This window comes from Palaemon carinicauda, chromosome 30, assembly GCF_036898095.1.
Source record: "Palaemon carinicauda isolate YSFRI2023 chromosome 30, ASM3689809v2, whole genome shotgun sequence".
NCBI classification, from domain to species: domain Eukaryota; kingdom Metazoa; phylum Arthropoda; class Malacostraca; order Decapoda; family Palaemonidae; genus Palaemon; species Palaemon carinicauda.
The window spans coordinates 67,249,758-67,263,401 of record NC_090754.1 but is presented as its reverse complement, the minus strand read 5'-3'; the positions used below and the strand labels follow the sequence as shown (position 1 = coordinate 67,263,401).

Sequence of the window (13,644 nt, the reverse complement as noted above, 5' to 3'; positions counted from 1 at the left end):
TGAAGACCTGACAGGAGAACAATACTCGAAACAAGGCAAAATTAAAGAATTAAAACACTTCTTCAGAATAGATTGATCACCAAAAATCTTGAAAACCTCTCTCAATAAGCCAATTTTTTGTATAATTGAAGAAGAGACAGACCTAATGTGTTTCTCAAATGTATTAACAGGGGTCAGAGGCTCAGAACTGTTATATTGGTCTCTCACGAGTATTAAAGTAACATGGAGTAAAGTAAAGCTATTTGAGGTTTAATGAAAATGAATCATTGTTTATTGTGGTTAAAAATAAAAACTTTTGGAAACCTTGGTGACATCCAAATAAATATTGATGATGGCTTGGTCCCATTATCTGGATGAATATTCTGTTAAAAAAACTTGGGATTAACTGTTATTGCTTGAATTGACTATTGCAACCTACCCAAAGTATAACTCTAGAAGTTTTAAAACAAACAAATAAGATTGACAAAAGGTGTTACACCCCAAGAAATTATTAACCTCTATTTGTTGAAGGTCACTGGCTGTCTATTAAAGCTAGATTTTTTTTCAAGACAAGTGCAGTTACGCAAGTTATCAGAACTGGACGTCCAAAAAATTCAAGATAATTCCTACACATCGTGTCGATATGAGAATAGTTAGATAGTTCCTAGTTATTGGATAAAAGCTGCACCTTGACTGTGGGTTCTTGAGATTGCATAACAAGCTCCCACCTGATACCACAATTAAGATAAATTTATAGAGACTTTCAAGAAGCTAGTCTTTAATATTTTTCTCAAGTCCTATGATAACATGAATTTAACTTTTAACTCTACTATGCTACAAGATCCTTTAGATATTTAAAGAATGTATACGACAAACAAATCTTGTGAGTCCTGAGGGTGTAGGGCTTTTTTGTGTGTGTAAAGTGTAAAGACCAGGAAAACATCCCTCACAATAAAGGCAGTAAGAGGTGAGGCGTTGGAATGTTTGTTTGTATGCCAAAATGTGCCTTGAAAGAACAAATGTCTTGATTCTTCTATTCTTTGGTAATGGTGAAATGAAGCAATCAGTGGACTGATACTTTTGGATGTTTTGAATGTGTGGCTGAAGTGAAATTGCTTTCTGCTTCATCTGTTTTATTTAATCTTTCTCTCGTAGATATTTTTAGCTGTGTATCACTCAAGATGTAACTAAATGAAATGTACTTTGCTATTGATGAAAAGGAATTTAAAGTTTTGTGGAGCATACTGAAGAACTACAGTATAGTAAAATACAGTACTGCTTGTACCATCTTGAAAGATTTGTACTCAGTGCAAAGATATTACATCTTGAAATGGTACTCTTCATTTACATATTATTTTGCAAATTCAGTAACTTCTACCTTCCTTCCTTTTGTTACAAATTTCATCTTTGTGTTTTTGTGTGTCTGTGCGGCTGTGACCTAACCTTGCATGGTCGTCTTCTTGTTGCTATTGCAGACGACCTAACAGCGGGTCCCTCCACAACTTGAACCATCTCCGGTCATCCAATTCGCAGCTCAACCTTAGTCGGCACGGGTAAAGAATTCTTATATCTAGAAATGCCATTACAGTATTGTTTTTTTTTTTTGCACCCTATACGTTTCATTAATTTCGTATGTTATTTTTGGTTTAGTTTTCAGGTTCGGTGTAAGTTTTTATCATATTTGTGGCTACGTTTTTTCTTTTCTCTTTCTCACGTTGTTGTTTTGACATTTGTTATTTGTCTTGCAATTTTTTTTATATATATACATATTTGCTGTATATGCATTTGTATAAACGTTTGTAGTGCATAAATAATATTTACATTTATGCATATTAGAAGAAGCATTGCACACACATTTTCTAGTCTCATTTAATGGTTCTCTTAATGGTGCAGTTGGCCATAGCAGCTATAGACATTTAGTAGCCAAGACTAAATTAATAAAGGCCTCCAGGTAGAATAATCTTCATAACTAATGGGGATAGTTGAAATAGTCTAGTTTAATGTTTTATTTTAGAAGGTAATGCTTTTATAGATGCTAATTAAAGATTTCCAATTATAGACCACTTTAACCCCACATGGTTGGGAAAATATAGTCAATAAAGTAACTAATTTACAATTTTAGTGGCATACCAATACACTAGAGGTCTTTGTAGCATGGGTGGAACCCTTTTTAGACAATGATTATTCTTGAATAATGAAAATCTCTTGCCCTTCTTCCAGAGCAAAAGAAGCCCAGTACAATGCCGAAGAAGGCATTGTCAAGATGTACCTCCGCGGGCGCCCTATCAACTTGTACGTCCCAACGCCTGTCCGGGAGACCTATGTCCCCAATGGGACCTCTTCCCCACCACCTGCAAAGCTCAAGCTTGAATGGGTGTATGGATACAGGTTAGTTCATCACAAGGGTTGATAAATAGGAGTTTAATAATTCAATGGTGAATAATGGCAGTTAAAATGAAGAAAATATTAATATTAAATACCTCATGAACGTGCAATCCTTATATTCCTAGCATATTATCATAATGAATTCTGAAGTGTCCATATCAAGTAATGGAATGTTCTGATTTTATGTATCTTTGTTAGGAGAGATGATGCATTAGGTAAAAGTCAAGTTAATTCTTGCAGAATTTTGCATCCATTTTGAAATATTCTTTTCTTGGATAGTAGTTTTTGATGTTCTTATGTAGTGTGGACAGTAGTTTAGTTTGATCGAGATTTTTCAACTAACAGTGTCTACAATGGTATTCATCCTAATAATAAAATTCTCTATGCTGAAGTGATATTTTATTTTTTTTTTCAAGTTAAACCAGTTTGACTTTTAAGATTAATGATTTTCTTATACTTTTTTAGTGTTATTTATTCATAAATGGTTCTTGGCCTTCCTACACTGGGCTTTAGCCTTGTAGTATTTTGCTTGTCCTAATAATAATAGTAATAATAATGATGTTACACTTTTCATAAGGGGTCCCAATTTGTAAGTATTACACAGTTTTCCTACAAGCTTCTATTGACACTGCTGTATATCTTCGTTTATTTTTTTCATTCAATTCCCATAGACCCCCTATTCTGGAGTTATGTCATTTTTTTTATAACTTTCTTTGGGTCCAGTATTTTCTCTTTAAAAACAAATGATGCTTCTCAGGTCTGTGAGGGTTCAGAATTGTTTTACACAGGCCTTTTCAATTCACTCTAAAATGAAGATCAGGGATTAGGCAATCTCATTGCTTCAATGCTCTTATCTCTCTCTAATTTTGTAATCAAGCTTTTAATGTAATGTTACATTGTTGATACCTGCCTCAGGAATTTGTTCAGACTGATTTTGTTGCCTTGGAAAACTTCATTCCATTTCATGATCGTATTTTATTTTTTTCTTTTAATTTGCAGAGGGCGTGATTGCCGCAACAATGTTTACCAATTACCAACGGGTGAGATAGTGTACTTTGTGGCAGCTGTTGTAGTCTTGTACAATGTTGAAGATCAAATGCAAAGACACTACTTGGGTCACACAGATGATATCAAATGGTATGTATGATATATGTAGGGTAGACATACTCTTAGCAGATAATTATTTTCTAATGTTGAGAGGTTAATCTTCAAATGATAGTAGTTACTGTGTATGCTTTACAGTATAGTAGGTTGCAGATACTCCTATTATGATTGTGAATATAATAGCACATGGATTTAGTTTCTATATAACAAAATAGTGAATTAGTCGATAACAAAATATTGTAGAGAATTGGTTATGTGGATTTAGCAAAATTATACTGTAGTTTTTCACTTGTAAGTGGTTCTTCTCCAAGTGTATTTTTCCTTATGTTGAAAATGGTTTTGTATACTGTAATTTAATTTTTCAAGTGGTATAGGTCTATTTTGTAACAGTGCAATTGCATTTTTTTATTTTTTTATCTTACATGGCTTCTGCTGGTATATTTCAGTTTAATCGGTGGTGTATTTCAAAGTACAGTATACTGTAATTATCTTTTTATTCATGTGACTACACTGTAAGTAGATCTAAAAACTGCACTGTAAATGAGATTATGATCTCATTCTGTTTCCTTTCTTTTGAGAGCCTTGCATTTTTCTTTCCCAAGCTTGGCAGTCCATCCCAACAAACTTTTAATCGCAACTGGTCAAACAGCCGGACATGACCGTCGTGATGCCAGGGTATGTATATAGTAAAGTATTTTGATAAGAGTTGATTGAAGTGTGAGGGAAGACATTATGGAAACAAAATAGATCCATATTCTGTGTATATTAATGATGATTGTTATGAAATATCTGTTGAAGAAATGTGTTAGTGCATGTTAGGTTAATGCAATTGGTGTTCCGTTTTGTGGAACAATTGACATACTGGTAGAAATAAAATCCTGTATAGAAAATATTGTTGTTCTGAGAATGACTCTTAAAGACATCAAGTTTAGACTGGTCTGTCCTAATAAAGTGGACTGGATTTTTTTATAAGTATTGTTGCAGAGGATACTGTATTAGTGTACTGAATTAGGTTAAAGAACTTTTCCCTCAATATGTTTCTTTGAAGTATGCCCAAAAAGTTGTAAGGAAAGTTGTAGAGATTTAACCTGGAATTTTCCATTTCTAGATGCATTCTAGTTAAATGACAAATTTTATGAATGGCTATAAGAGCTTTATGCAGCTTAATTTTTCATAGCTTTGACAGTTATACACACAGCTTTAATGCTGATTGCAGTGTGAAATATATTGTTCAACAAATGCTGAATGCTGAAGCTATCATAGTGAAGTGTAAGCATTCAATTTTGAGTATTATGTTACATTTGAAACCATAAATTGTTGAAAAAATGTTTAAGTGCAGTAGAGCATTGGGAAAAGATTTGTGAGACACATGACATAATTGTTTTACTCAATTAAGAATCATTGAAGAAGATTGACAGACTTGACTTGACTCTAAATAAAAAAACAAAAGTATAGGGGACTTTACTTACAGTTTTCTTTTTCAGGAGAATTTTTGTGATTGTAAATTTCATAATCTTTAGCCCTTCCTGTTTTCTTAATAATTTTTGTGAACATTTCCCAAAACATGAAGTACAAGATCACATGACTTCTCTTTATACAGAAACAAAACACTTTTACAAATATACAATGTCTTGTTTGGTGTGATTAACTGCATCATTGCTGTTTTTGTTGTGACATAAAACTTTTGAAGAAACTTCACACTTTATTTCTAACAATATCACTTCGTGTGTTTATTTGGCTTGCAGTGCACAATTATTTACAGTAACTTGAATGGATTTGTGCTGATGCAGAATGTTCTGTAGTTGATTTTTAAAATTATTTGAAGAAGTTCTTCACAGCTGATTGCTTTTAAGATAAGCCTTATGCTTTCTCATGCTAATTGAAATGTGTTTACACATATAGTACTGTACTCCTAAACCTTGAAAAAAAGATGTTTATTCATTCATGAGAAGCGTACTCGATTCACTCTGATGATGTAAAGTTGGTTCTTCAAATAATTGTCTTGTGTCCCTCGTGATCTTGCCGCTGAACAGTCTTGGCGCCTCAACCCTCCGTCGGATCCCTTGAGCCCAGAGGCCGAGGAGTGGGTATGTAACAGTTTGCCCCTAAAGGAACCTGAAACTGAGCTATAGAATTATTTCTTTTAATTAATGGCACAATTTATTAAATAACGATCATATGGTGAGGGTGAATGGCTTTTATTTTTTACTGATAGTCTTCTGATGAATAGTCATAATTTGAAAATAATTGGGGAAAATTTGCATGATGATTGTACCATCAGCTAATGTCATTAGTTTCATTGTATTACTGTAAATTTGCAAAGTTCTAGAGCTTATTAAATACTTAAATTTATAAATTTGTGTCTAAAGACCAAGGGTCAACCGAGTAACTTAAAATTTGCTTGTATTTTATAGTAGTTTGGTAGATGGAAGGTTAGACTATAGTATAGTATAATACCGTGCTAGAGATTATTAAGAAATATTTAAAAATTTGAAAATAGTTGGATAACTTTACTTTGATTTTCTCAAACTTATTAAGATATCGTATTAGCAATACAGTACCTGTTTTTATTTATTGCATTCCCGCTGCATTCTTTTTTGTAAAGCAGTTGAAAAATTTAAAAACGTTGTTTGTGCGTAATTTTGTTTAGATTTTGAAAGTGTGTAGTTCATTAGATGGTAGAGAATCTTTTTCAGCAACATTTTTACACCAGGTACTGCCATTAGTTGCTTAGGGAAAATTAGACTGTACTGTACATTGATACCAGGGCCAGATGAATACTGTAATTCCTGTGAATTACTCTTTAATTTGTAAATTCAGTAGATTATTTGATCAATCTTTAGGGTTGAAAGTTTAATTATATATATATAATATAAAGTACATTATTCAAAGCATAAAGCCATATCTCCCCACAGCAGTTCATGAAGTATTTTGTGTCACACTAGATAATACATCTTGGCTCATAGCTAGCTTCAGCTTTTTTATCTCTATGAAGGCACAATAATGACAACTTTTGATAGCCTTTATAATTAAAAAAGTTGAACTCGATTGGGTTCCCTGTGTGTACATTAACTCTAGCAACAGAGAAGCCATGCTGCTGATGCTCACCTTCTCTCACTACTGCTTGCTGGCTACACTTGTGCCGTTAATAGCACTAATTTGAAAGTCCTTGATTAGCACGGATGCACCTGAGGGTTGTGATAGCTAATATAGTGATCTCCTAAATATACAGCATTCTAGATCATAGAAGATAACATTAGATGAAAGAAGGTGATAAAAGAGCTAATGAGGTCAAAGCTAGAGGGGAAAGTACCTGCTGTATAATTGTCCTCAATTTCTTAAAGTAACTACTTATTTAATACGTTACAGTACCACTTAGCGAGATCTCCTGTCGTAACCCTAAAATTAAAATCGGTGTTGACTTCTATTTGTTAAAGAGTTTTGGTCAAGAAAAATTGATCTTCTGTGCACATTAGAGAGATACAATGCATCTGTAGTTTTTGTTGAATTCGAGATGTGTACAATTTTGAATTTACCCCATTTTTGTAATGTCTCAAGACATCTATTGGTGTTGCTTTTTGTTCATGCAATTTTCATTTGGTTTCCATTATGCTAGAATTTTGATTTATGCCTCCTTGTGACTGCAGATACACTACAGAATATGTTTTTTAAAATGAAGGGTGTCCATTTTCTTGTATTGCTAGTCTGGAACATGCATCCCGTGTTGAAACTAATAACTATCAATTGCATTTGAGACTAGTCTTTTGTTGGTGATGTCCCACTTTTATAATTTTGCAAGTACCGATTAAAAAGAACAATCAAACTGTTATATATTGGTATTTATTGTATGTATTCAGCTTTAGTAAATAGTAACTCTGACAGAAAATGGCAATGGGAGTTACTTTTATAGCATGCAGAGCTGTAAACAATCTGCCAAAATGAAGTGAGGTGCAAGTATCAGCTAGTCATTCAGCCCTGAACTCATCAGCAAATACTGTACTAATAATAGATAGATATTGTATACCTAACAAAACACACCTAAATTTTCAAACAATAACACCGTTACTGAACTCGTAAAAACATTTCTACTTATAATCTTTCTAAACAACCTGCTGCTAAACTGCATGCCAACACCACCATCAGTCTTACAGTAACACTTAAAAAGGCTTGAGCATATCCTAAAAAAATCTATATAACACATTTTGCATAACATATCAGATATTTTGCATACCAAATACTTGGCAGAAGTGGATGATAGTAGGGTAGTGATAAGAAATAAATATTTGCGATAGAAGAAAAATTTAGCATTTGGAAAGTTTGGTAGACTTGAGAACTGGAATGTTTAACAAAAATATTTTCTGTTCTCACTCTGCCATCTAGATAAGGATGCTGGCGGTAATTTTATCAGTTGTTAGCTTTATTGATATATCTTTCCAACTTAATTCTTTCTAGGCATGCTGTCAATGATCTGTAATTTAGAGAGGTCTAGTGAATGACATATTGTAGTCATTTTTTTGTAGCTTTGATGTTCTGTACCATGTGTTTCATGCTTCAGTGTTTAGAGACTATTTTTAAAGTTTTTTTCTTTACAGCATTATAGTTTTCCGGGTGTTTACTCTAGGAGTGTTGTTTTTGCTTTTTCTCCATTTATCTATTCCTTCTTTCTCTAAAATCAAACCATTGCTGACAGTTTTTATGCACTAAGGTGTTGAGTTTTTTTGCCTTTGGTGTGATTTTTAGTGTTAAAAATTTTGAATTCTTGAATAGAACTAGAGGTCCTTTCAAGAACTAATATTAATTTTTGTAGTGCTATTTAGAACTAGATTATATCAAAAAGCTTTTATTGTAACCCTCTTGTCTCTAGATGGGAAAAGTTGTAGTAAAAAATGGCTTTTGACATAGTACTCCTAATTAGTGCCTATAGTTGAGCGTATGTATCATGTTAAGTGGCTTAGTTGGGCTAGTCTTTCATATAACTAGAGGTTATTGCATATTTTTTATCAAATTTTTCAAGTCCTACATTAAGATACGTCTGCAAGCAAAGCATCGTAACCAAAGCCACATATATTTCTATTGAAATCTGGTGTTGCTTTTCAATTTAAGGTATGATTTGAAAACGGAGGAAATTCATCAATCAAATATAATATCGTCACTTTTTCCCTTTATGCTGTTTGCTGCTGCTTGTGAAAATTATTTCTGCTCTACTGTACTTTAAATGTTGTCCTGGAAAAGCTTTTCCTAGTGATGTAATACTTCATACTAAGTACATAGCTACAGTAGTCTTTGGGTTGAAATATATTAGCCAAGAGGTTGCCTATTACTGTAATATGATAAAATAAGGATCAGCTAGAGAGGGCTACCTACTGTAAGTGACAGGAAAATAATTATGATCAAGATGACCAATATGAAACAAAACTAATGTATGTCCGATTCCACTACAGTTAATCCTCTTTGGGTGGCCTGTGGAGAGGTAATGCCTTAATTGCCCCTCACATGATGCATTGTAGGCATTTCTTAAGGGTATTTGCAGCATTCGTACAGCCCTTAGCTGCGCTTGCTTTATATCCTTCTACTTTACCTTATTCTTGCCACTTCTTTCTTCCATGTTGCTGTCCAACCTCTTCTAACCTATACTGTACCTCACAGTGTAACTCTAGGGTGTTAACCTAGAGGCACTTGTTTGTGGAATGGCCCAAGTTTAGCCCAAATTCATTAATCCCATCCATACATTACAGTACTGGTTTATGGCAGTTTAAAGTATACAAGCTCAATTAATGAAGTTTTGATGCCTGCTTCAGTCCATTGCTGCAGCTCCAGATTAACGGGGTCTTGGTCTAAAAGTATTTATTTCTATGAAACTTCCCTGATGTTCATATGGTTTCTCTTTTAAAGCTGTTTAAATGCAAACTACCCTAGAATTAGAAATTTACTGTATTCTTTCCTTGCCAGATTCCTCCCCTCTAGTTAAGTATTGAGTTAAACTTGTGGGTGATGGTAAATATATAGGCATGGGTACACCATAATTCCGTTGTCTTTTCAGTTCTCATATAGTGTTTAAGAGCTTCAGATATTTTTCCTACCTGCAATCCAAATGTTTTTTGTGACTAGGTTAATTAATGGTAGATGTATAAAGGTTGAAAGATTGTCATGAATAGCAGAGGCACGGTTAATTAATGTTTTAATAGGAAATGTATAAAGGTTTAAAGATTGTCATGAATAGCAGAGGCAAGGGACAGTAACAATTCCCTAGAGACTGACCATATGTATGATCAGTGCCCAAGCCCCTTCTCTACCCAAGCTAGGACCAGGGAGGGCAAAGCAATGGCTTCTGTAGGTAAACCTGTAGGCTCCACCAAAACCCCCTCCATTCTTAGCTCAAAAGGATGGTGAGGTTGCAGACACTACAGGAAACTAACCAAGTTGAAAGAGTCTCGAACCCCACTCCAGTAGATTGTCAGTCAGGGACACTTCCAATAGGCTACCACAACCCATAGAATTGCTATGAATACCAGTGAGACTCTGTTGTATTATTATTATTATTTGCTAAGCTATAACCCTAGTTGGAAAAGCAGGATGCTATAAGCCCAGGGGCTCCAACGGGGGAATATAGCACAATGAGAAAAGGAAACGATGAAAAATAAAATATTTTAAGAGCAGTAACAACATTAAAGTAAATATTGTCGATATAAACAACAAAAACATTAACAAAATTAGAGGAAGAGAAATAACACGAAACAGTTTGCCCGAGAACTAACTCAAGACAGTGTGGCATGGTACAAAACGAAAGACCAATGGTTTGATTTTGCAGTGTCCTTCTCCTTGAAGAGCTGCTTACCATAGCTAGAGAGTCTCTTCTACCACCAAGAGGAAAGTGGCCACTGAACAATTACAGTGCAGTAGTTAAAACTTTGAGAAAAGAAGAATTGTTTTGTAATCTCAGTGTTTTTAAGTGTATGAGGACAGGAGAATATCTAAAGAATATGCCTGACTATTTGGTGTATGTTTAGGCAAAGAGAAAATTAACTGTAACCAGAGAGAAGGATATCCAATGTAGTACTGTCTGGCCAATCAAAGGACCCCATAACTCTCTAGCGGTAGGATCTCAACAGGTGGCTGGTGCCTTGACCAACCTACTACTTTACCTACCTATTGAGGAATATAGTTTGCTAAGAGTTCTTCTTAAGAGTCATGTTTAGCTGATAGCTGACCTCATTATATTTTGAAATGCCACTCTTAAGTAATTTTTTTTTATCTTTTTAGGGTTAATAGTAGTGAGCTTCATATGCTTCACATATGCTATGTTAGCAAATCCAAGAAGTCTGATGAGTGCTTCTAGCCTAACCTGTTCCATAAGCTACCTCCTTGAACTTTGATTTGCAGTTTCAGAGTACCAGTCAGTTGATTGCTTTGCGGGAGCGTCACTCTTTCAATTACTAGAGGTCCTGGTGTATCTTAAATAGATAAGAAAATCCCACAAAAGCATTTTTTTTTATTTAAGAACAAATAAAGAGCCTAACCTTGCTGGTGCCTCAGATCAAGCTAATTATTTGAAACCCATTATTAATGAAGCAAAGGAAGTTTTTTATATAATGTTTGAAAAAGTTGGTTGACAAAGAAATGGTGTTATAAAAGTTTGGAGTAATATTGAAAATCTCTTTGGCATATTCTGTGATAGAAACATGGTCACCAGAATTTTAACCTTATTTTAGGTTACATAAATTATTTAAGACTATTTCAGGTGGCTTTTCAAAAAGCTCAAATGGTTTTTGTAAATGGTGGGGTAAGCATATGGAACAAGTATGTTCCTTTATAGTTGAGATGGTTTCCAGTCAGATACACTTTTTTGGTTACTCACTGTATATTGATTCCAGAATTTGATCAAATTGTAAAGCTAGTAGCTTCTAGAATGCAAAGTGACAGTCTATTTCTTGGGAACCACATTTTTTCGTAACCATTCAGTAACTACTATGTTTCAAGATTTTTTTTTTTCCATAAATTATACTACACTTTTGTCTTTGCTTTGGCTGTAGGTCTGGCTGGGATAGCTACAGGACTTGGTTTTACAGGAGAGTATTATGATGGTTCTTTCCTAGGATCCCAGTATGAGGAATCTTTTCCCAATTCATGAATGGGGAAGACATTCAACTTGAACAGTGGTCTTGTCTGTGGTCTGAGAAAGATATCAAATCCCTCTTGCCTTTTGATCCTTACTTTTCAAAGGAACTACAACCTTTTCTATGTTATCTAAACAATTCAGCAAAGGAAATTCTTTGTAGAAGGGATTGGAAAATGACTAGGGAAGATTGTGGTAGAGGAGGTCCTGGATCCCTCTCTTCTTTTATACTGTACATAAGATGTTTAGATTCTAAAAGGTTTAAAATTGATTTTGATAGCGAAGCCTTTTTTCAATACAGCGGGACAGTGAGGAAAGGAGTTTTGGAATTTTCAAATGTCTGGATACACACATGCTTGCTTAATCTTATTCTTTGGGATTCCCAAGACTCCTTTATCTTGTGAATGGTTTGGAGATATTCCTATTCTGGGCATATGGTTTGGTCTCGGTATGGGTTTTCTTTTTATGAAGTTAATGGATCCTTTCTCGAATGGATTGATTTGCTTTTTTCTTTGGAAAATGGCAGTTTTTAAAATATTTTTTAAGGGATTCATGTTAAACTAGTGTTTGGAAGAGATTTGTATTAAACTAGTATGGTTATATAAGTTACTGGAAAGATTTTGGAGAAGTTGCTTCAGAGTCCAATTCAACAGATTCTTTCTTGGGAATAAGGAAGGACTGTTAATTTTTTGGTCTTTTTCATGAGAAAATTATTTTTTTCTTGAAATTCAAGGAAATGAAATCTCTTGGTTTAGATGTCAATGAGGCCTTTTAAGGATTTTTTAAGAGAAGCTCATTTCTTTGAGTCACTTGAAGATGAAGGATTTTTAGTTTTATTTAACATTGGAACAGGTCCTTTGATCTGGCCTCTATTAGTATTCCAGAGTATCTAGTATTTATTGATTGATGCAAAATCAATTTCAACAAGTGAAATGGTAGGAAGATTCTCTTTGTTTATCCTAAGAGTGTCCAAGGAATTGAGGGCTATGGACAGCTCTCTTCATAGATGCTTCCCAGGAAAGGTGGGGTGCAACTGTGGATTGCTTTCTTCATTCAGAGATCTGGTTGTATAAGGGATCAATCCTTTTTCTAGACCCTTCAGGCTCAGACATATCTAATTATGGGTAAGTGTGTGGTGCTGTCGAACTAGTTGAGTCTCCTATAATTAATAAAGTTTATCGACCTAGGTTGTTACTTTCCTCACTTTATCCCTTTCTTTCATTAACCCACCTCCATTAGAGTGTGGGAATAGGTAAAACTTAGTGAATGTCAAGGGAGTTTTATAGAAATAATAAACTTATTTTAATAATTTATTTCTAAACTCACCTGATGTTCATAACATGGCCCCCACTCCCCACAGACCAGTGATGTTTAGAGGCTTATATTTTGTTTTGATTTGAAAAATTACTGAAATTTCAAAGGAATTATGGTTCACTAGCACCTAGATTGTTGCCATCAACCTGTACATTAACTCCTTACTTGACTGGCCGTATGGCCTTTTACAAGGAAAGAAAATGAGAAATTTCTAATTTTAGGTAGGCATATGGTTTTAAACAGCTTCGAAAAAGAAGAAATATGAACTATAGAAATTAATTTTATAAAAAAAATTTCTTTTATTTTATTGGGTTTTGAGCACACTCCAATAATGCTGCTCCTTGAACAAAATATCCTTAAAATATGGTATTTTAGCTGAATTTTTATGAACTGCAAATCGTAGGATCCTAGTACTGTATTATAATCGCAGATTAATAATACCCTCTTATGAAATTTCAATAATACAGTAGAGCTTTAGAAATGGTGGTTATCAAGGTTATTATGCTTTGTAGCTGCAAGACAAGTGTTAATGTGTACATCTAGTTTTTTAAATACTGTAAAGATCTATCTTTGCAGAGGAGAAAAAAAAAGTTACTTTTAAAAGTCGTAAGATTCTATTTCAATTTTGATTAAGTGATTTTCAATTTTAGTTTTAGGGAGTCTTATAAAACAGTCAGCTTTTGTATGGACGGAATTTTAATATGAACCAGTAAACTCTTAAGAGAAAAAGTATCTGAAATTTTTGTTGT

The 13,644-nt window shown here is 33.9% G+C and overlaps 1 protein-coding gene across 6 annotated transcripts in view; it reads left to right on the top strand.

Moving 5' to 3' along the window:
* The window catches only part of LOC137623244 (echinoderm microtubule-associated protein-like 2), a 131,856-nt gene that overhangs the window by 76,068 nt on the left and 42,144 nt on the right, over positions 1-13,644 (top strand). For 3 of the 6 annotated variants that reach the window (XM_068353991.1, XM_068353988.1, XM_068353987.1), the window contains exons 5-9: positions 1,455-1,532; positions 2,200-2,367; positions 3,364-3,501; positions 4,071-4,143; positions 5,502-5,555. In XM_068353991.1, the coding sequence (XP_068210092.1) occupies positions 1,455-1,532; positions 2,200-2,367; positions 3,364-3,501; positions 4,071-4,143; positions 5,502-5,555 (511 nt within the window). The remainder of the gene's footprint in view (positions 1-1,454; positions 1,533-2,199; positions 2,368-3,363; positions 3,502-4,070; positions 4,144-5,501; positions 5,556-13,644) is intronic. The other 3 variants (XM_068353992.1, XM_068353990.1, XM_068353989.1) reach the window with 2 other exon arrangements.